Source organism: Lampetra fluviatilis, chromosome 22, assembly GCF_964198595.1.
Source record: "Lampetra fluviatilis chromosome 22, kcLamFluv1.1, whole genome shotgun sequence".
NCBI classification, from domain to species: Eukaryota; Metazoa; Chordata; class Hyperoartia; order Petromyzontiformes; family Petromyzontidae; genus Lampetra; species Lampetra fluviatilis.
Genome location: NC_136296.1, coordinates 10577794 through 10595644, shown reverse-complemented (window position 1 = coordinate 10595644; position 17851 = coordinate 10577794). Strand labels below are relative to the sequence as shown.

General features: G+C 45.7%; 1 protein-coding gene across 1 annotated transcript; it reads right to left on the bottom strand.

The window, feature by feature from the left end:
- Positions 1-5438: 5438 nt before the first annotated feature.
- On the bottom strand, positions 5439-17373 carry PSMB2 (proteasome 20S subunit beta 2). The gene is made up of 6 exons (XM_078866414.1): positions 17241-17373; positions 15533-15655; positions 12121-12191; positions 9447-9609; positions 7034-7083; positions 5439-5834 (listed from the first exon to the last, which is right to left on the bottom strand). Exons 1-6 carry the CDS (start codon positions 17329-17331, stop codon positions 5682-5684), a joined length of 651 nt encoding a protein of 216 aa, XP_078722540.1. The 5' UTR covers positions 17332-17373; the 3' UTR covers positions 5439-5681.
- Positions 17374-17851: the final 478 nt, after the last annotated feature.

The following is a 17851-nucleotide window of genomic DNA, read 5'->3' as shown; positions in this document are numbered from 1 at the left end:
CTTGGGCATTGTGTGTACACGCACACACAGACATCAGTGAGCATCGTTAGCACTCGTGTTTATTGCTGGTCAGTGTGGGTGAAGTGTATCAAATTTCGAATGTTTTTAATACTCATTTAAAATACATTATGTATCGACATACACCTAATTGGCATCCGTGTGTATGCATCGTGTAGCTCATCTCTTTGCTCTGATAAAGGCCCGTGGCCCGAAACGTCAGTCTATCTACTCATTCTGTAATTACGCAGTGTTAATAGCAGAGATGGTGATTTATTTTTGTTATATTTTCACAATCGTGCTCGTCCACCATCACCACCACCACTACCACCACCGGACTCATTCTCCGAATTGAATTTCACATTTTTACCTAAACATAAACCCGAGTGTTTCATTAGTATAGCCTCGGTCGTTGCGACGTAGGGGAGAAGATGGGGTGGAGAGGTGGGTGGGTGGGGGGAGGGGTGTAGGAATAAAAGAATGAGACGTGGGGAATTGGAAAGCAGAGACAGGCAGCCCCATGCACGGTGCTTCTCCACATGGTTTTTAAGTTGATCAGCCCGAGGGGTAACATATGTCATATTCCCAGCACCCAGAAACGCACACGCTATCCAACACACACATGCGCTATGCAGAGCGCACAGACAAAGATCCCCCGTGTAGCCTTGTAGACCAAAGAGGCAAGCGCTGTGAGGGAGTACCTATTAAGGTCGGGATGGCCAGCAACGCGGCAGACTATTTGGTTCCTCCAGTGCTGATGTTTATACATCGCACTCGGCACTAGGGATGTGCTCCTGATGGTTTTTAATCGGGGGGGGGGGGTGAAACGTGGCTAAATGTGCAATTTAAAAATTATCCGAAATTTTTTATTGACATTTTCGGATTGATTCGAAAGTATGACGTCACGTAAAATGACTTCACGTGACGTCACTTCCACGCCTTACCTCGCCGAGTGGTGCCATGTGGCATCGGGAAACGTCACTTTCGTCAGCACGAAGAGGCGTGAATTACACAATGCAAGCGATCCGAAAAAAATTACTCAATTGAGATTCAGCAAAAAAACCTCCAAAAAATATGCAATCCCTAAAACTCTGCCTACTAGGTACAGTACTAATTTAAGGCTCAGTTTATGTGGTGGAGTCCCAGGACTGCTTTAGGTAACACTCGAGCACCGTTAGCCTTGACAGGGAGTTGAAGCAGAATAAGCCAAAATTAAATGGAGGATAAAATTCTAAAATAAATACTTGTCTTTTTGTGTGTGTGCTGTCATTGGTGACTAGGATGACACCATCAACTCACTGCACTTGAGAACCCGGTCCAAAAGCGAGTGGCGAAAACCCAAATATGAACGAATCAGTGCCTACGATACTTAACCCATATGTACCGGTTCCTTTGTGTCGATTTTATACCTGGGCGAGATCCTAAACGGCCGTCAGGTAAACCTCAATTGCACGCCATTACATGGCTAAAATTGAACCTTTGATTGAAGATGTTGCCACTATCTGAATTTACATCTGCCCACACGATGCAATGACTCTGCCTGCAAATTAGAACGACCGCAAAGGAAGCCACACACTCAGTGCCGGATTAAGCTAGTGTGGAGCCTGTAGCGTAGCATCTAACCTTAAAGGGGCCCTAAATAAAAAAAAAACATACATTTTAAAACACACATTTTTTACTTGCATAGTAAATTAATTTTTTTCATTTGCTATACAGCCAGATAATACGACAAATGCTAAACTTGAGCATCCAGTCGTTCATAAAAGTGTAAGGCAGTATAGTACTATAGTAATCGAGCAAGTACAGAATCACTGAACCGGAATTGATAGCTTGGAAGCATTTAGCGCGGGGCCCTTGAAAGTGCGGGGCCCGTAGCATGTGTAGCTACTTGTGCTACGAGGATAATCCGGCACTGCACACACACGACTCACCCCTCCTAGTGCTCCTTTCCGCAGTCAACCGTGTCCACCTTTATCCGATTTGCAGGCTAGCTGCATATATTCAAGATTTGAAGGTTTCGTGACTGCAAGGATCCATACGTGACTTTACCGAAAGAACTGCATATACTTTACAATACCTTTGTCAATCCACTACCGGGTGACAGCCTACCCATCATGCAATCATTGGGGGCATATGGCCATGCTTCACCACGGTTGGTCAACGCAGATTGGTGAAAGCGGGTTGCCGAGGCCAGGTTCAGATATTACTCAAACACTTAACATTAACACGTGGCCAGAAATTGAAATCAGGTTCCCAATCAAGCTTATGTTCGGGCAGATTATTTAGCTCCCACGCATCGCCCATGTTTCAGATGTAGCCCAAAGCTTAATATTTGTCGCGAGGTTCAAAGTGCAGGGGGCTAACCACTGTTCCACCGCTCCCGTTAGTTTACATACCAGCTCGTTGAAACGCAGTAGCAAGTGGGCACACCTTCATTGAATAATTATCCGAGGCCCCGAGGAAGCACGTAATTAGTTCCAAGTCCCAATACAAATTAAGATGTTTTGTAAATATTGGTGAATGTGCATCACACTTCCAACACGCCATTCATGATGCCCGGTCACCGCATTGGAGTCAACCCAGTGGAGGTGGAGCGCCGCGGTGGTGAGATGTTATCTCCCTCGCCTGGTGTGCAAGGTCGTGGGTTCGATCATGACTGCTGTGTATTGGGAGTTTCCGCGTCTCTCCCCACGTGGATTCTTCCTCCGGTGTTTCCCTCCACATTAATGAACATTCGTTTTCTAGCACGACTGCTAAACATTTCCACGTGATGAGCCACTTCTTTCCGACAGCCCTGTTCTTCACCTGAGGACGGCTGCTTGCGTTGTGGCCGAAACGTCGTGAGAAATGTATTTTATTGTTTTATTTTTATTATTTTATTATTTCCCTTCTACGTGACTGTGCCGAAAGAACCAAGAAGACTATCATTTGTGGCCAGGTCGCTTCTCGACAAAGCTTCATAGCTCAGTGGGCCTTACCTGGTACAAACATAAATTTTATAGTTTTTTTTTTTATCAAAACCAAAAATTAAACGTTCACAAAATAAAATGCAGAGGACCCTGGTCAAGAGGTGGAGAGTCAGCAGGAGGAGGCTTAGCATTTTGGTTGGCTAGTGGGTTTGAAGTGTAGTCAGTGGGAGATTCAAGGGGTAGGGCAATAGAACCCCTCCCCGCTCACCTCGAGACCCTGAACGTTGGCATTTTATTGACTTTTACCACGGGGGAAAAAACCCCGTTAAAGGCTTGTATTAACAAAGGGTCTTGTTTAAAAATCTTGGAATTTCAGGGCACCACTCTCACCCCATACCTTTCTAAGTTTCTAGATCCGCCTGTGGTACGAGCGGTTGGTTGGGTAGTTGGCGAGAGCTAGAATTAGTTGCGCAGTTAAGAAAATTACTCATTTGATCAGCTAGTTGCTCCGCACACAATGGACCTAGGTCCTTTCAGTTGATTTTTCCCACTTCACTTTGCCAGTGCTGCCGTTGCCAGTGTTATGAAAAGTTTTAGTTTTTTTGTGCGCGACCTCTGTTGGCGGCTACCATTTGCATACATTAACGGTTGCCCCATGTGCGAGAGTTGGTTTGCCTCGGCACCGACCAGAGATGGGAGAAAATACGCTCACAATAACAGGGAGGCCAACTGAAAATCACCTATGGAAAATACCTGTGGCCAGGCTGGCAAGGTTAAGGATTTGTCGCACTCTTGGCACACACACCAACACCACGCGTACTGTTGTGCGCACACACACACACACTTGCACACCCACCATTACATTCTCCCAGACGCATCAAAGATGTCCCGTATAGCCTACACGGGCTGTTGGGGAAAGTGCTTTTCGGGAGCACCTATGAAAGCAAAATAAAGGCACACTCTTGAGGGTGTGTGGCCAGCACCACATTGTTTGCATTCGTCTCCCCAGTGGTGATGTTCACACACCGCACCAAGTTTAATACGTAGGCTTTCACGACCAGCATCATCCATTAGAGGTTTTTTTGGTTAAATGGCGTACCAAGTCCTCATTTACAGACGAGTCGATGTAGGAGAGGCACAGGACCAATCCAGATGTCACCAATGTTGGTCGTGAGCATAAATCAAACTCGCAACACTGGATTAGCAGTCCACTACATTACCACTCCCCCATGATCACTCAAAACACACACATTCACCCACACACACTTGCACAAATATAAAGTTGCATAAATATATACACACGCACTCATACCATTCACACATACATGCTTAAGTCAACACAACCACAAGCTCATTCACACACGTGCGCACACACACACACATTATACGCACACGCTCACAAACACGCAGCCTCGCCATCACGGACAGCCACGCGTCTGTAATGAAGTGCCGAGCACGCCATTACTTACCGCCATTAAAATATCCAGCGGCGTACATATTGGTTCATTTCAGCGGGGCCACTAAACCGACAGCATTGCACGCAAGCAACTACATAAGTGTGGCGATGATAATAAAAAAATAAAGGTGGAGGGGGGAGGGAGCGAGGTTGTGTGAAAAACACATATGCAATAAAAAAAACCCAAGAGCCGAGATGAAGCTGGGGCTATTTCGCCATCATGGGATCTGCGTTAATAGTGTGCCATTACCAGGGAACCCTTCGCAACCAGCAATATCCAGGCGATATTACTACAGTTCTGGAATATCGCATAATGCAGTAATATGCGTTAAGGGGTCGTAATGGAGCAAACGCTACCTCTTTGGTGCTCCCATTTCCACTTGATGGCGAGCAGTACATCACCGCACGCGAGCGCACGGTCTCTCTCTCTCGTTTTATGCGCGCCGGGGCCAAAAGGGCGTGGAGAGGTTTGATGATGGCATTAACGGGGGGGGGGGGGGGGGAGCGGCGTCAGCGCTGGCCACAATCAGGCGCATCGGCGCTAACTCGGCTTCACAGCTGTACACTCTTCAAACACGGTGGAGGGAGGCGGCGGGTGCGGCGATTTATTTTTTTCCGGCAAAGATCGTCGCAGTTATTCGCGGGCGACGCAAGAGAAAAAAAAACGGGTTGGGAAGAGGAGATGGGAAAAGAAAATTCGAATTAACCACAAGTAAACAGAAAGCTATCCAGATGCTGGTTTCGTCGCTTGCGCTAAAAATTGACGAACACTTCGACGTCGCGTCGGATCGTTCATGGGCGAGAGCGATGTTGCCCACAGCCCACCGTCACAACCCCCCCCCCCCGCCCCCTCCTCCACCCCCTCCCCGCACAAAACGCTGACGGTGGTGCGCAGCCAAGCGGCGAGCCGGCCCCAAAAACACCAGCAGCGCTGCAAGCGACATCTGAAACTAGTTTCGTGATGGGCAGACGGACGAGGGAGAGAAGCGGCGGCACGTGTCAGGAAGTGGGTGGACACGCGGGTGGGGGGTGAAAGAGGGCAGGAGCAAGAGCCCCGTACATCGTTAGGACAAAAATGAAAGCTACCGTTTTATTTTACGATCAGCGCTTGACAAAATTACGACACAAAAAAGCCTTCGAAACAATAACAGTTTCCCCCCCTGCCCTCCTCCCATCCCGTCACTTCAACAGACCGGAATATTTAGATAACGAAATTTGGGACAACAGTGTAAACCGCATTGCTGATGGGGCGATATCACTGGCGCTCGTTTGATATGCCTGCCACCCCCGCCCCTTGTCGATGGATAGCGCACGTAGCACTACGCGGTCGCCTTGGGGAGTTCGGCCACCACCCCTGGCAGCTCCTTGAAGGGCGCCGCACTCGCCCTGATGGTCGGCAGGTCGTGCACCCCACCCTGGTCGACTATGCGCACGGTGAACGCCGGCAGGTTCACCAGGAAGCGCTTGTGCATCTGCGCTCGGGGCACGCACAACGGGGGAAGAGGTGAGTAAATATAAAAAATATATAAATATAAACACGGCGGAAGTGCAGTTCACACGAACGCAGCAGATGGTCGCAGACCAGTCACCCGTGACACGTTAGCGCAAGGCACAAAAGCCACCCCCAATTTGTGCGAGCACGCTTGATTAGTGGCCGTAACTCTTGAGCAAAAAAAAAAGTGACGGTGAAAATTGCCAGCTGGTTCAGGCAGGGAGCCGCGCGCTTAAAAGCTGGATCCGTGTACGTTTGCAAGGTAATCAACTAAAGTCCCCACACTTCTGCCTTGGGTACCATGAATACACAGGCTTCACCACGCCAGCGCTAAAAAATCATTGGCTCATGAGCGGGCAAGGTAAACGATTCACAAACCGCAACCGATTCTTGCACTGCCACGATGCACGGATTGAATCGCGCGCGTCTAATAATCGACTTTAAGATAACATGCAAATTATACTATGCCTTTGGGCCAGTGGGACAACGGAGATAAAAAACGGAAAAAAAAACAAGACGAAACGTACGGCAGAGAACACGTGAGGACAAACGATTGGAACAGTTTGGCCCCACACCCCCCCCCTGGAATCATGATAATTTATCACACTGCCAGAGCCATGCCTACGACCAAGTACAGCGGCGACATCATTAAAGTACGTTGTGTTTATTAGATGTTGGCTGCGTGCTATGTGCCGCAACGGCCCAATTAAACGCTGTTGCCCCGAGTTGTGAACCGGAAGTCAAACGAGGAATGTGGCTACTCTGCACCCGATGTTCGCTCACGGGCAACAGAGGGAAAAAAACATTAAACCCGCATGCAGGGTTTTTCCACTGCGGCCGAGTTCATCTAAACCTCCGTTAGGGTACAGTTAACGACAAGTACTCAGCAACAAATGCTGACAGAAATATTCATGGCAATAAAGATAACGATATAAACATTTGACCAAGGGGTCTAGAAAGTGAAAGGCAGCAACGCTTGATGAAATCTCTCTGACTTTGATAAGTGATTGTTAATTAGGACGGTGGATATTGGGGGAAGAGAAATGTTTGCTTAGGAGTTAAAAACATTAAGGGGCAGTGGGGGTCATTTTGCAGAACATTAAACAACTGTTTATATTTTCCTGTTGTCAGGCATTGTTGACGTTGGTTCGAGATTCACAATGCAAAACCACACATTACCTCTTGAGCACATTTCTGCAGAATCTCAACCGCCTCCTCCCGGGTCAAGTCTAAAACAACAATAACATCAAGTATATAAGAACATCATCATCATCATTAGCAAAAACAGAGCCCGCACAGTGATCAATGCCTATTGATAACTCCAGCAGCACTTGTGCATTCTCTTTATAGCCTGCGCGCAACATTAACTGCCCCGTCGTACGGAAAGCCGGTCCCCGCCCGCCTGCCCCGCTTGCCCGACCGATGCTTAAGCACATTATGGGCTGAGGCCGGCTCTTGATGTGATAGGGGGGGCTAATGAAAAGCAGTAGGAGCTCTAGTCATGCCAGCGGGGTGCTGGCTGCAGAGGCGAGATGCCTCTGTCTGCCGCTTTCCTCGCGCATTCCTCGCCCGCACTCTCTCTCTCTGTGCGCCCCCCGCGCATGTGCGTGCGTGCGCGCGGGGTACGCTCGCGCGTCCTGGCGCGTGCCGCGAACGCGCGTAGCAACGGGAGCGGGGGCTTGCGTCCGTTTAAAAAAACGCCGCTTTGATTTGCCTCCCACCACCACCCCCCCTCCCTATCCGGTTGTTCTTAAGTACGTACGCACGTACGTTTTAATGAGCGCAAATACACGTCGCGGGAGCGCGCGCAGATATCCGCATCGTGAAAAATCTTTATCGTCGTGCCCCACAGTTGATCGCGTAAGCTCGGCAATGGTCGCGTTTAAACACTGCTTTACGTCACGTCAGCCGGGAAGACGGCAATAGCTCGGCTCTTAATTAATTCTGCGGACTGTCTGCGGCTTAATCACCAACATCACAGCCACCGTTAGTGGCCTCCCCCCGGAGGGGCTTGCCTTCATTAGGCGCTTCTCTTAATAAACCAGTGGCGAGGGCGATAAGGGAAGTGCACGGTTGGCCGGAATAAATTGTCGGCGAGCGTACGCGAGCTGCCGGCCAGGGCCACGCTGGACGAGTTGCACCACTTGATGGGAGAACTCTTCAGCTCCGCTCCGCGCGAAGCCATGACAGTCCACCTCTTTGCCAGTTTTGTCATTGCAATTTTTTTTTTTATATCGACAGCGCGTCAATTGATTGGTAAAGCTCAGCCTAACGAATATCGCACGTGCCCGCTGATTAGAGAACTTGGCGGCAACATTGGCCTGTGGGTGGGCCTTTAGAACTGCGGTTGGAAGGAGAAGAAGAAGAAAAAAATCACTGACTTAACGAAACAAAATAACAATTCACTACATCCGGCAGAAGTGCCTAGTTTGGCACTCCGAGCCCCGGGCAATATCCACCGAATCCCAAGACTCCCAGAATCATTAAGGGGGCCTCTGCTCCCCCTGCTGTGAGCAGACCAGGAAGACCTTGCAGCGGTTGAGTTTAGAGATGTTCTCTTGTATACGTTCATAAAGCTCGCAATGTGAAATATATAATTTGGCACGTTCGATCGCTTGCACCCCCATTATGGAGTATTTAATTTTGAACGAAGCACGGTGTAAAACAAAACCAATACAATAAATCATATCTACACAGAGCTTATGGCAATGCATAAGGATACTTTGTCGGCATGCAACGATTCCATTGTTATGCTCGTGACAGATGCACTGCACTGTGCGCGTGAGAAGTCAGCATTTTTTGAGTCACATATACTGCGTGTGGCTGGTTCGTGGAACCCCTGACAACACTGCACGACAAAACAAAAAATCATCTGCTGAATGAAATCGTGACCCATAATTGCGACAAATCATCACATTTTTGAGTCGCAAATCGTTCAAGGTCTAAACATGCAGACTGCTAACGAATGAGAAGTGCCACAGGTGACAACTTCAATTGAACAATTTCCCCCTGCAAGTGGCCGATTGTTAGTTCTCAAACGCTCCCAAATCACAGTTAGTACTGTGATAGGAGGCTGCCTGGGAATACCAGATATACTGCATGCTTGTGCTGAGGTTGCCAGAATATGGCAATACAGCGTTGAATTTTTGAATATCTGCATTGAGCTTTGGGTGTTTCCGCCCTTGTAAATACATAATTCCCACAGATTTTTTCCCCCACTCGTACAACGGGCATTAACAAAAATCGTCCACGAATTCCAATACGTTATGTCCACCAAGGAGGGAGGGAGTTATACGTTGAGCTCATGCGGAAGCGCTACACATCGATTGTCGAAATGGAGGAGCCTTTTTTCCTTTTTTATTACAACTCAACGCGAGCCCGCTACGAAGTGCCGCTCACAGAACGGGAAACAGAAATTCCTTCGAAAAAAACAACAGCCCGAGTGTGCCGCAGCAGGGCCCAATGAAGGGGGGGAAAAACTGGCCTCGATCTGGACTACCCTTAAACAGAGGCCTTCATCCAGCAGTGGACAGATCATGGCCGACTGCCGCCGACGACGACGATATTAACTGTCCGAGTGGGCGGCACTCACCGGGGTGGTAGTGTCGGTCCAGGATGGTGATGGTGAGGGCCGCCCCATAGCCGTGCGCCGCAAACGGCACCCGCACCATGGAGGACAGGTAGTCCATGTAGAAGAGGGAGGGCCCCTCGCTCTCCTCGTACCCAGCAAGCAAGAGGTTCACGTGGTACGGGGTCTGCACGCGCGCACACACGCACACACGCACACACGGGGCGGGGAAGACACCGCGAGGCCAACAAACCGAATCAAAGAGGTTCCCCTTTCTTATTAAGTGGACCCGGAGGTCATTTGACTGAACCTTTGGGGGAGGTGTAATATTTCTGCTAAATCCGCTCCTGTGCCCCGTTTCTGGGAAGATGAGAATTATCGACGGATGACATTACACCGGTAGCATTAATCAGAATAAAACCGGAGGGGTATTTAATTGAAAGTAAAGAAACGAAATCAGTGGGTGCTATCAAGAAGTGTGGTGTGCGGCTTGCAAGGCTGGCAACACATTTAGATTGGCACAACTTGAATAGTCGCTATCATGGATATCGCATAGGATTTGTGAGATGAGACACTGCTCTCTGATCTCCAAGTGCATTCAGAAGTGGCTGGATGACTCGGGAGATTAACGTCGTGCCAGTGAAATTGGGCCGGCGTTCTAATCGGACTTCTCAAAGAAAAAATTCTGATTGCGATCGTCCAGTTTCCACGAGGTGTGATTAAACAAGGTTTAAGTGTCGTGAATTTACATCTCAGCACAATCACCAGTGGTTGCGTACAACATTTTATTCACGAATAATTGGTTTTCACTTGCATAATTTGTTTATTGTTTCAGCTCTAGAGTAAAAATTTGTATTGTTTGATTGACGTGCAAAATTCATTGCAGGGAATATAAAAAAAAGGCCGAAAAAAACGACTTCAGATGTGGAGTGGCATTATCTTCCAGCGCCCTTCAACATCCGCCGACACATTGCTTCACAGTGATGGTCCTAAAGGAATGTTTTTTTTTACGTCTCATGAAATTACGCCAATAGCTGAATCAAAATTACAACTTGACTTAAAGCTTTCGTGACTGCAGGAATTAATATTCGGTAAAGTCACGTGACTTAAGCGAAAGACCAGTAGAATACAAAATTACGTCGTACATTCTGCAAGTGCTGTAAATAAAGGCATTCCACGTTCACATTTCAAGTGTACTTTCAGAGATGTGAGCATGACGCTTGTAAAAAATATATGAAAAAAAATAAAAGCACGTAGTGGGCCCCGGTGTTCATAGGATTGTCACCGGACCCCCACAACGCGTTGGCGGCAACCACGATTTTCAACGTTCGTGGCCAAGCGAGCACCACATCCCCTCACTCACGTGAGCCCCACTGCCATTGCTCATTAACCCCCTGCCGCACATCCATCAGGAGACAGCGTACAAGTCGACGGACAAATTTGTGCCAAGGAACGTTGGAATTAATCTATTCAGGAAAAAAATAGCTAAAATGATAAGATTTTTTGGCATGTTGCGAAGGCTGCCAAGACTACTCCAGCCTCACATCTGTTATCATCTCCATGTAAAGCGCGGGCCACCCAGCACTGCCCGCCCGCTTGCGATTTAGGAGAAACCGCTGGTGTGCCGTGACATGCCAAGGATCTTCCTTCAGAGCCGCCCTCCCGTCCAGACCGTTGGGGTCTCCATCAGTCATTCTGTCAGGTCACCGCAATCGTGCAGAGACTCATCTGTACGTCCAGATGACCAGCCAACCATCTAACCGTGTCACCGTCCTGTCCCAACCGGGCAATGCGAGCTAACTCCAAGCGAGCGTGAAAAGCACCGCTTCTGTGCGCAGCCAACGGGAGTTAAATGAAGTTGAACACAGTTTAACACGTAGGCTTTCGGAAGTTTAGTACGAATAACAAAAGTCGGTAGGAGTTCACGGTAGATCATAGCTAACAATGCAACAGAAATTATTATTGCACGTCAGTTGTCAATACACCTTTGTTTAGCAATGCCAATTTTTACCATGCGTTACAGTCCCATGTAAGAGTGCACCGTTTATGATTTTGGCAAACTATACGCAAATGTTATATTTACGCGAATGGGAAAACAAGACAACATACAAAATAGACAACAGTATAAACGAATTTTTTTTTTATCAATTCTTAAGTAGAATTGACCCTAAAACATGATAAATTTGCAGGGGGTTGTTGAAGGGAGGATAAAGGATAATGTGTTATGCAGAACTATGCAGAACTTTATAGCGCAGACTAAATTGTTCAATTTAACATTAATGTGATGGTTGATAACATTTCAAGTGGATATGCTACCAGTCCACACCTTCAAGACCAGTGACATAACTGAGAGACGTGCCTCAACAAGAAACGTAAAAAATAGTTTGTTGGAGATCATAACAGGCACTTTTTTTTTAAATACAAATCAAACGTTAACTTAATAAATCACTTAATCGCCCCAACAGCGTGATTAATGCACAAATTTAAAAACGCCAACAAGGTACCATCGCTGTGATGCCAAAGTCAGGTGATGGATGTGTGAGAAAAAGGTCCTTTGATAAGCGTCGACCAAGCATACTTTAAAAAAAAAAACGGCTCGCCGTCCCGCAGAATGCGAACCCGGGCCCTGCCAAACCAGCGATTCACAATTTATGAGAATTTTTCGGCGTTTGGCAGCGGCGGTCGGCGAGGGACCCACCCTGCTGCGTAGGTAGTCGGCCAGGTTTCGGCGCGTGAAGTTTGCTGCAGCAGTCGGTGACAGCTCATATCCTGGGGCCAAACACAGAAGACAGAAACGCATTTAGCAAATCAAATAAAAAAGGGAGTGGGGGGGGCGGCAGCGGGGGTATCTCGCAAAACTCAACGCGAAGCAAGAGCGCGTTCAGAGCTGCGCAATTTGAAATGTGTTGTTGTCGCTAATAAAACCTGGGAATCGTGATGAGAGAATAAGCGACGCCGGCGCTTGCTCTCAGCTGTCATTACGGCTTATTAGCGCACGTGTGAAGTTATTAATTCTGATTACTGGCTCTCTGCTTAACGAGATGACAGATGGGCAGGGCTCCGGTGCGCCTGGGAAGCGAGGCACGTGCGTCCTGGGATCGGCGGAGGCGCGGGAATGCGTTAATCCGCGCCCGTGCACAGATGACGGCGTCAGCGGGACCTAAACCGCTCCCAGCTGGAGCGCGGTGCGCGCGTTTCTCACTTTGTGAAGGCGGACAAGCCGCAGTGGGCTTTTGGCCTGAAATACCTTCCTGGAAGCTTGCCATAAAGCTGTTAATGCAGCTCGAGTCTCTCGGTCTCAAAGGCTCAACTGCTGGTGATGGAAACTTACAAAACACAAAAGGCGATGATAATTCGGTTTTTACCCTTCTATTTGGCAACAAAACTGACACCTTTTTTACAAGGAGTCATCTTTGCATAGACCACAATACCTGCAGTCATAATGCAAACAAAAAATATAACTGATAATGTGCACTGTTCTTGAAGTTGATTGGTCCACACCCGAGACAGCTTTCCTTAGAGCCTAGTCTCACATGGGTTGGACCAGATGATACCAAAAGGTGCACGTCAGTCATATTTTTTGTTTGCATTATGACTGCAGATATTGTGGTCTATGCAAACATGACTCCTTGTAAAAAAGGTGTCAGTTTTGTTGCCAGATAGAAGGGTAAAAACCCAATTATCATATTTTTTACTGGCAAATGAGGTTCCAATGGTACAAAAGGCGATGTTCGCCAACATGCTCTGATTCGAGCAAACCTAACCTCAACCATACTTCAATGTATTTCTGTGTGGTGGTTCGATTTAGCAATCTGGATGATCTAAAAAAATACTTGCACGCACAATTACATAATTTTATAACGTTTAAACTCACGTATGAAATTACTGAAGTAAACACGATATTTATGGGTAGAGATATCTGGTCCTTTAGAGCAAAGTCAACTAGCCAAATAGAGTTCTCAAGTGTTAATGTGTATCCATTAAAATATTAACACCTATGCAACTTATACATTTTGCTATACTCAAGTGTGGGAAATATGCCAAAGAATAACTGCATTGAGATAGATAAATGCAATGAACCCGTGGTGCTAGATGGATTGCTGTATTGTGAGAGAGATGGTGACAGTTGGGTGTGCCGTCAGCCAGCAGAAGATAGATCATGGCAAATGATTAAGACCCAATTGTGGCACAGTAAATCACCAATTTGGCAAGTTTAATCCAGCAACAGTTATTGTCATGTATAAATAAAATCAAAAATTTCAATAAATGACAATTTTATTGTGAAAAATGTCAGCGAAATATAAAGAGTACTACTTTAAAATGGGCATGAAAATTATAAATTCACTGCAATTGACATATCAAAATAAAAATGCTTTTCAGGACAACCAAGTTACATGCTATTCTTAGCACCACGTTTGTAAGCTCGTGGAAATGTTGCCGGGACACAAAGTGACCCGGTCACATGTGGGAACGATGAATCTCAGTGGGTTTAGCATCGTGTCGAAATAAATTTTCTACAAACATCGTCTAAATATGTATTACTGTCCACACTGGTTAATTGTTGTTCGTGACTTGAACATTGCATTACCGTTGAGGATAATTAACAGAAGCACATTAATGTTTGTAAATGTCAATATTTCCCGTTCACAACGACGACGGAACGTTTCTTTCCTACTGCAAATGCGATAGCTGTGAAAATGCCATGACTAGGGATATGATTCAAATATTAAAATTCGTTAAAAAAATCATGCTATATTCAATAAATCATGCATATAAAAATGTGTGCTTTCCAATTCATACTAAAAGATTAAATACATCATAAAGGTGTACTAAAGTAGTAACTAATTGGCACGTTGTGTTTATGCGACAAACCTTACTAGTTGGCTATGCAGGGTGGTGGTGGGTTAACAACACATATTTACGCGATCTAATCCAAAAACCTTTATTATGAATAATATTGGGCGCCAAGCCTACGTGTTAAATTGAGATTCAATACAATAAAACCACTGGATTATCTAGCTACACACCATGTTGTATATTTTACATATCACTATCGTCTATATAGACTCAAAACAATGAATGCTCTGTAGATGAATAGCATTACATTCCTTATATATAAAACCACAATAGATTCTGTAGAGTCACATCACCCAAGATTATAATTCATACTACTTTAGAATCTACAGATTCACATGACTATCGGTTCTACATTCATACCACTACATTTTATAGATTCATACCATTAAATGTTCTACATTTTCACATCTCTTAGCTTTTTCATGCCTTTCTTCAACATTAATTGTGTAGTGTTCGATAACTCGTCCTCCGCTCATTTTTTTATTTCCCCCCACCTGCTCCAACCCCTTGCACCGTCAATTACAACGTTGGTTATCTCATTACTTCCAAGTGGTGACATCTATTTAATCACTTTGCCTCTCTAGGGATTTGAATCTCTTTGCTGAGAACAATCGAAATTCTCCTGCCTCCTAAAGTAGATTTTTTTTCATGTTAACCGTCTTGTTCTTGCCTGCCATTAGCTTCGTCCTCTTTTTTTGGCAACGTTAAAGCTCAACTTGCACAAGGCCAGCTTGTGATCACTTCCCGTGTTAAATTGCTCAAGACAGGCATCTCTAGAAATATGAGGTTTGTCTGTGAGAATTGAGTAAAATTTATTTAAAATGTCTCCACTTTTGACACTGCAATATCCATTTTCTAGACTCCCTTTGTTAAAGTGTTTATAATCTTCAGGTCCTGGCTGGTTTTTAACTATAGTTGACATTCTCCTTGCTAATTCCTTACATTGATACACATTTTATCATCTTTACATCGTTTACTCACCTATGCAATCATAACAAGGAAACGATAGATGATTCCCTTTTAAAATTATCTAATTGATGTACTAATTCGTCAGAATTTTAATATTATTACTTCACTAAACGTAAACAATGAATAACAGGTCAACGAAGACGTGGTTTTCTTACTGTCACTGAAACTAGATCTTTACATTTCAGACAATTTGTCAGTGAGAGTAAATTCTAAGATTAATAACGTAACCCAGACTGTCCCCATCTCTCCCCGAACCTTCATCACGTAAAGCCAAGCACCCTCACCATTCCTCATCTTGTAGAGCTGCACATTCTTCTGCACGTACTCGGCGAACTGCACCGTGTCTCCAGACTCCCCCGTGCACAGCAGAAGGATGCGGTCGCTTAGCCGGAACATCTTCTCCTGGTCTGAGTGCGGGCAACGTTGGAGATTAGGTTAAAACAATTGTGCAATGTTTTATATGGTAAACAAAGGTTGGTCCACTGCCTACCTTTTTAAATGTTCCAATTTCATTAACTCATTAGCCGAACAATTAATATTTAAATATTGACTTAAAGCTTCCGTGACTGCAGACATTCATATTCTTTGGGTCTTTCGGTAAAGCCACGTAGATAGAACAAATAAGAAAAATAATAACAATATCACGACGTTTCGATCGCAACACAAGCAATCGTCATCAGGTGAAAAATATATCGGGAGAGCTGCTGGGAATATATATTGTTATTATTTGTTCCATCTACAAAGAAAATGAATATTTAAATAAAAAAATGTGAATGGAATCCTCAGTCACAGGTTATATAACTGGAAAAATATAACTGCATATTTTAAACAATTGTTTTAATGGCACTGAATGTTATAGCACTGGGTATTCCAAAAAAAATGTGATGAAACATTACGAGTTACATTATTTTGAGTAAGACAAAAATCAGTATTGGTACAGCTCGGTTTGAACAAAGTCCTGTGCGACGTGCAGCCACCAATAGAAAGAGGCATGCAAGGCACTGTTGGAAAAACACAAGCTGTCATTTAATATCGATTCGTTTTTCAATAAAACAGACACAACGCATCGAAATACATGCATTAACAGTTAAACATATGAACACATACTGTATAAAAATAATCACGTGTGTTAAAATCAATCATGACTAAACATCCGTTTAAACGCAGTCCCTTGTCAGAATCTTTCTATTCCAATTTCTTCCTCTAAAATTAATAATCACACATGCTGACCTTAATAGCCGACATTTAAATGAATATGTTTTACACTGGCTATGGTATTAACCTCATGGCATTGTTGAACACCTTGTTTGTCACACTCAGGTAGCAACTCTACTCAAATTCTAAAGAACCTTTAAAATAGACTGTGTACTGCAAAACATCGTAGCTGGAAGTTTGTCTCATTGAGCTGTCATCTAATTCAATGGAACAAAAACGTAGTTTACTTCCAATATCTTTTGTAGATAAACACAAAACGTATACACACATTAATGAATAACATCGTACGTAACAATATGACAATATAACAACAACATACGCGTTAAATTAAAGTGTTGATAAGATTACATTGAAATAAAGCGACTCTTGTCCGCATGTCCTCCCGCTCTCTAAAATGAAAAGTCATGCAGGCATTGAGTCTTATACATTCCGGTTAAAGTATGCTTCACTAAAACCACCGAACGTCACCCAAATTAAAACACGTCTCAGCATCTGACTTATGTTAACACAACAGTTTAATAAGTCACTGATAAAAACACCCCACACAATTAAAACAAAGCTAAAATGCACATCCAACGGAGGCTAGGCCGCGAGATCCATCGGCCTCTCCTAGAATCCGGGGCGGGCGAGGCGCTTCTACCTCCGCAGCGAATCCATCCGAGAGTCCCAGGCGCGCTAGGCCGCACGGGGCCACATCCCGACCACGCTTACAACGCCAAACAAAAAAACCACAGAAATTAACCGCGGCGATATCTCGACGACGGGTGCAACCCTCACCTTGCTTCATCACCACGATGCTGTGCGCGCTCACTGTATCGGCCGCCACCGCCACAAAGTCCTTTCCCTGGATGCCGATGCAATACTCCATCTTGTCCCGTCGGTGAGATCTCGGCGAGTGACGTCACGCCCACCCTCGAGATGTTTTGGATCTCGCGAGACTTGGGTTTGCGTGACGCGTCTCTAGTAGGGGGCAGGGTCAGAACATTAGTAGGGGCAGGTCAGAACGTTAGTAGGGGCAGGTGAGAACGTTAGTAGGGGCAGGTCAGGATGTTAGTAGGGGCAGGTCAGGAGGTTAGTAGGGGCAGGTCAGGAAGTTAGTAGGGGCAGGTCAGGATGTTAGTAGGGGCAGGTCAGAACATTAGTAGGGGCAGGTGAGAACGTTAGTAGGGGCAGGTCAGGAGGTTGGTAGGGGCAGGTCAGGAGGTTAGTAGGGGCAGGTCAGGTGGTTAGTAGGGGCAGGTCAGTATGTTAGTCGGGGCAGGTCAGGATGTTAGTAGGGGCAGGTCAGGAGGTTAGTAGGGGCAGGTCAGGAGGTTAGTAGGGGCAGGTCAGGTGGTTAGTAGGGGCAGGTCAGTATGTTAGTAGGGGCAGGTCAGGATGTTACTAGG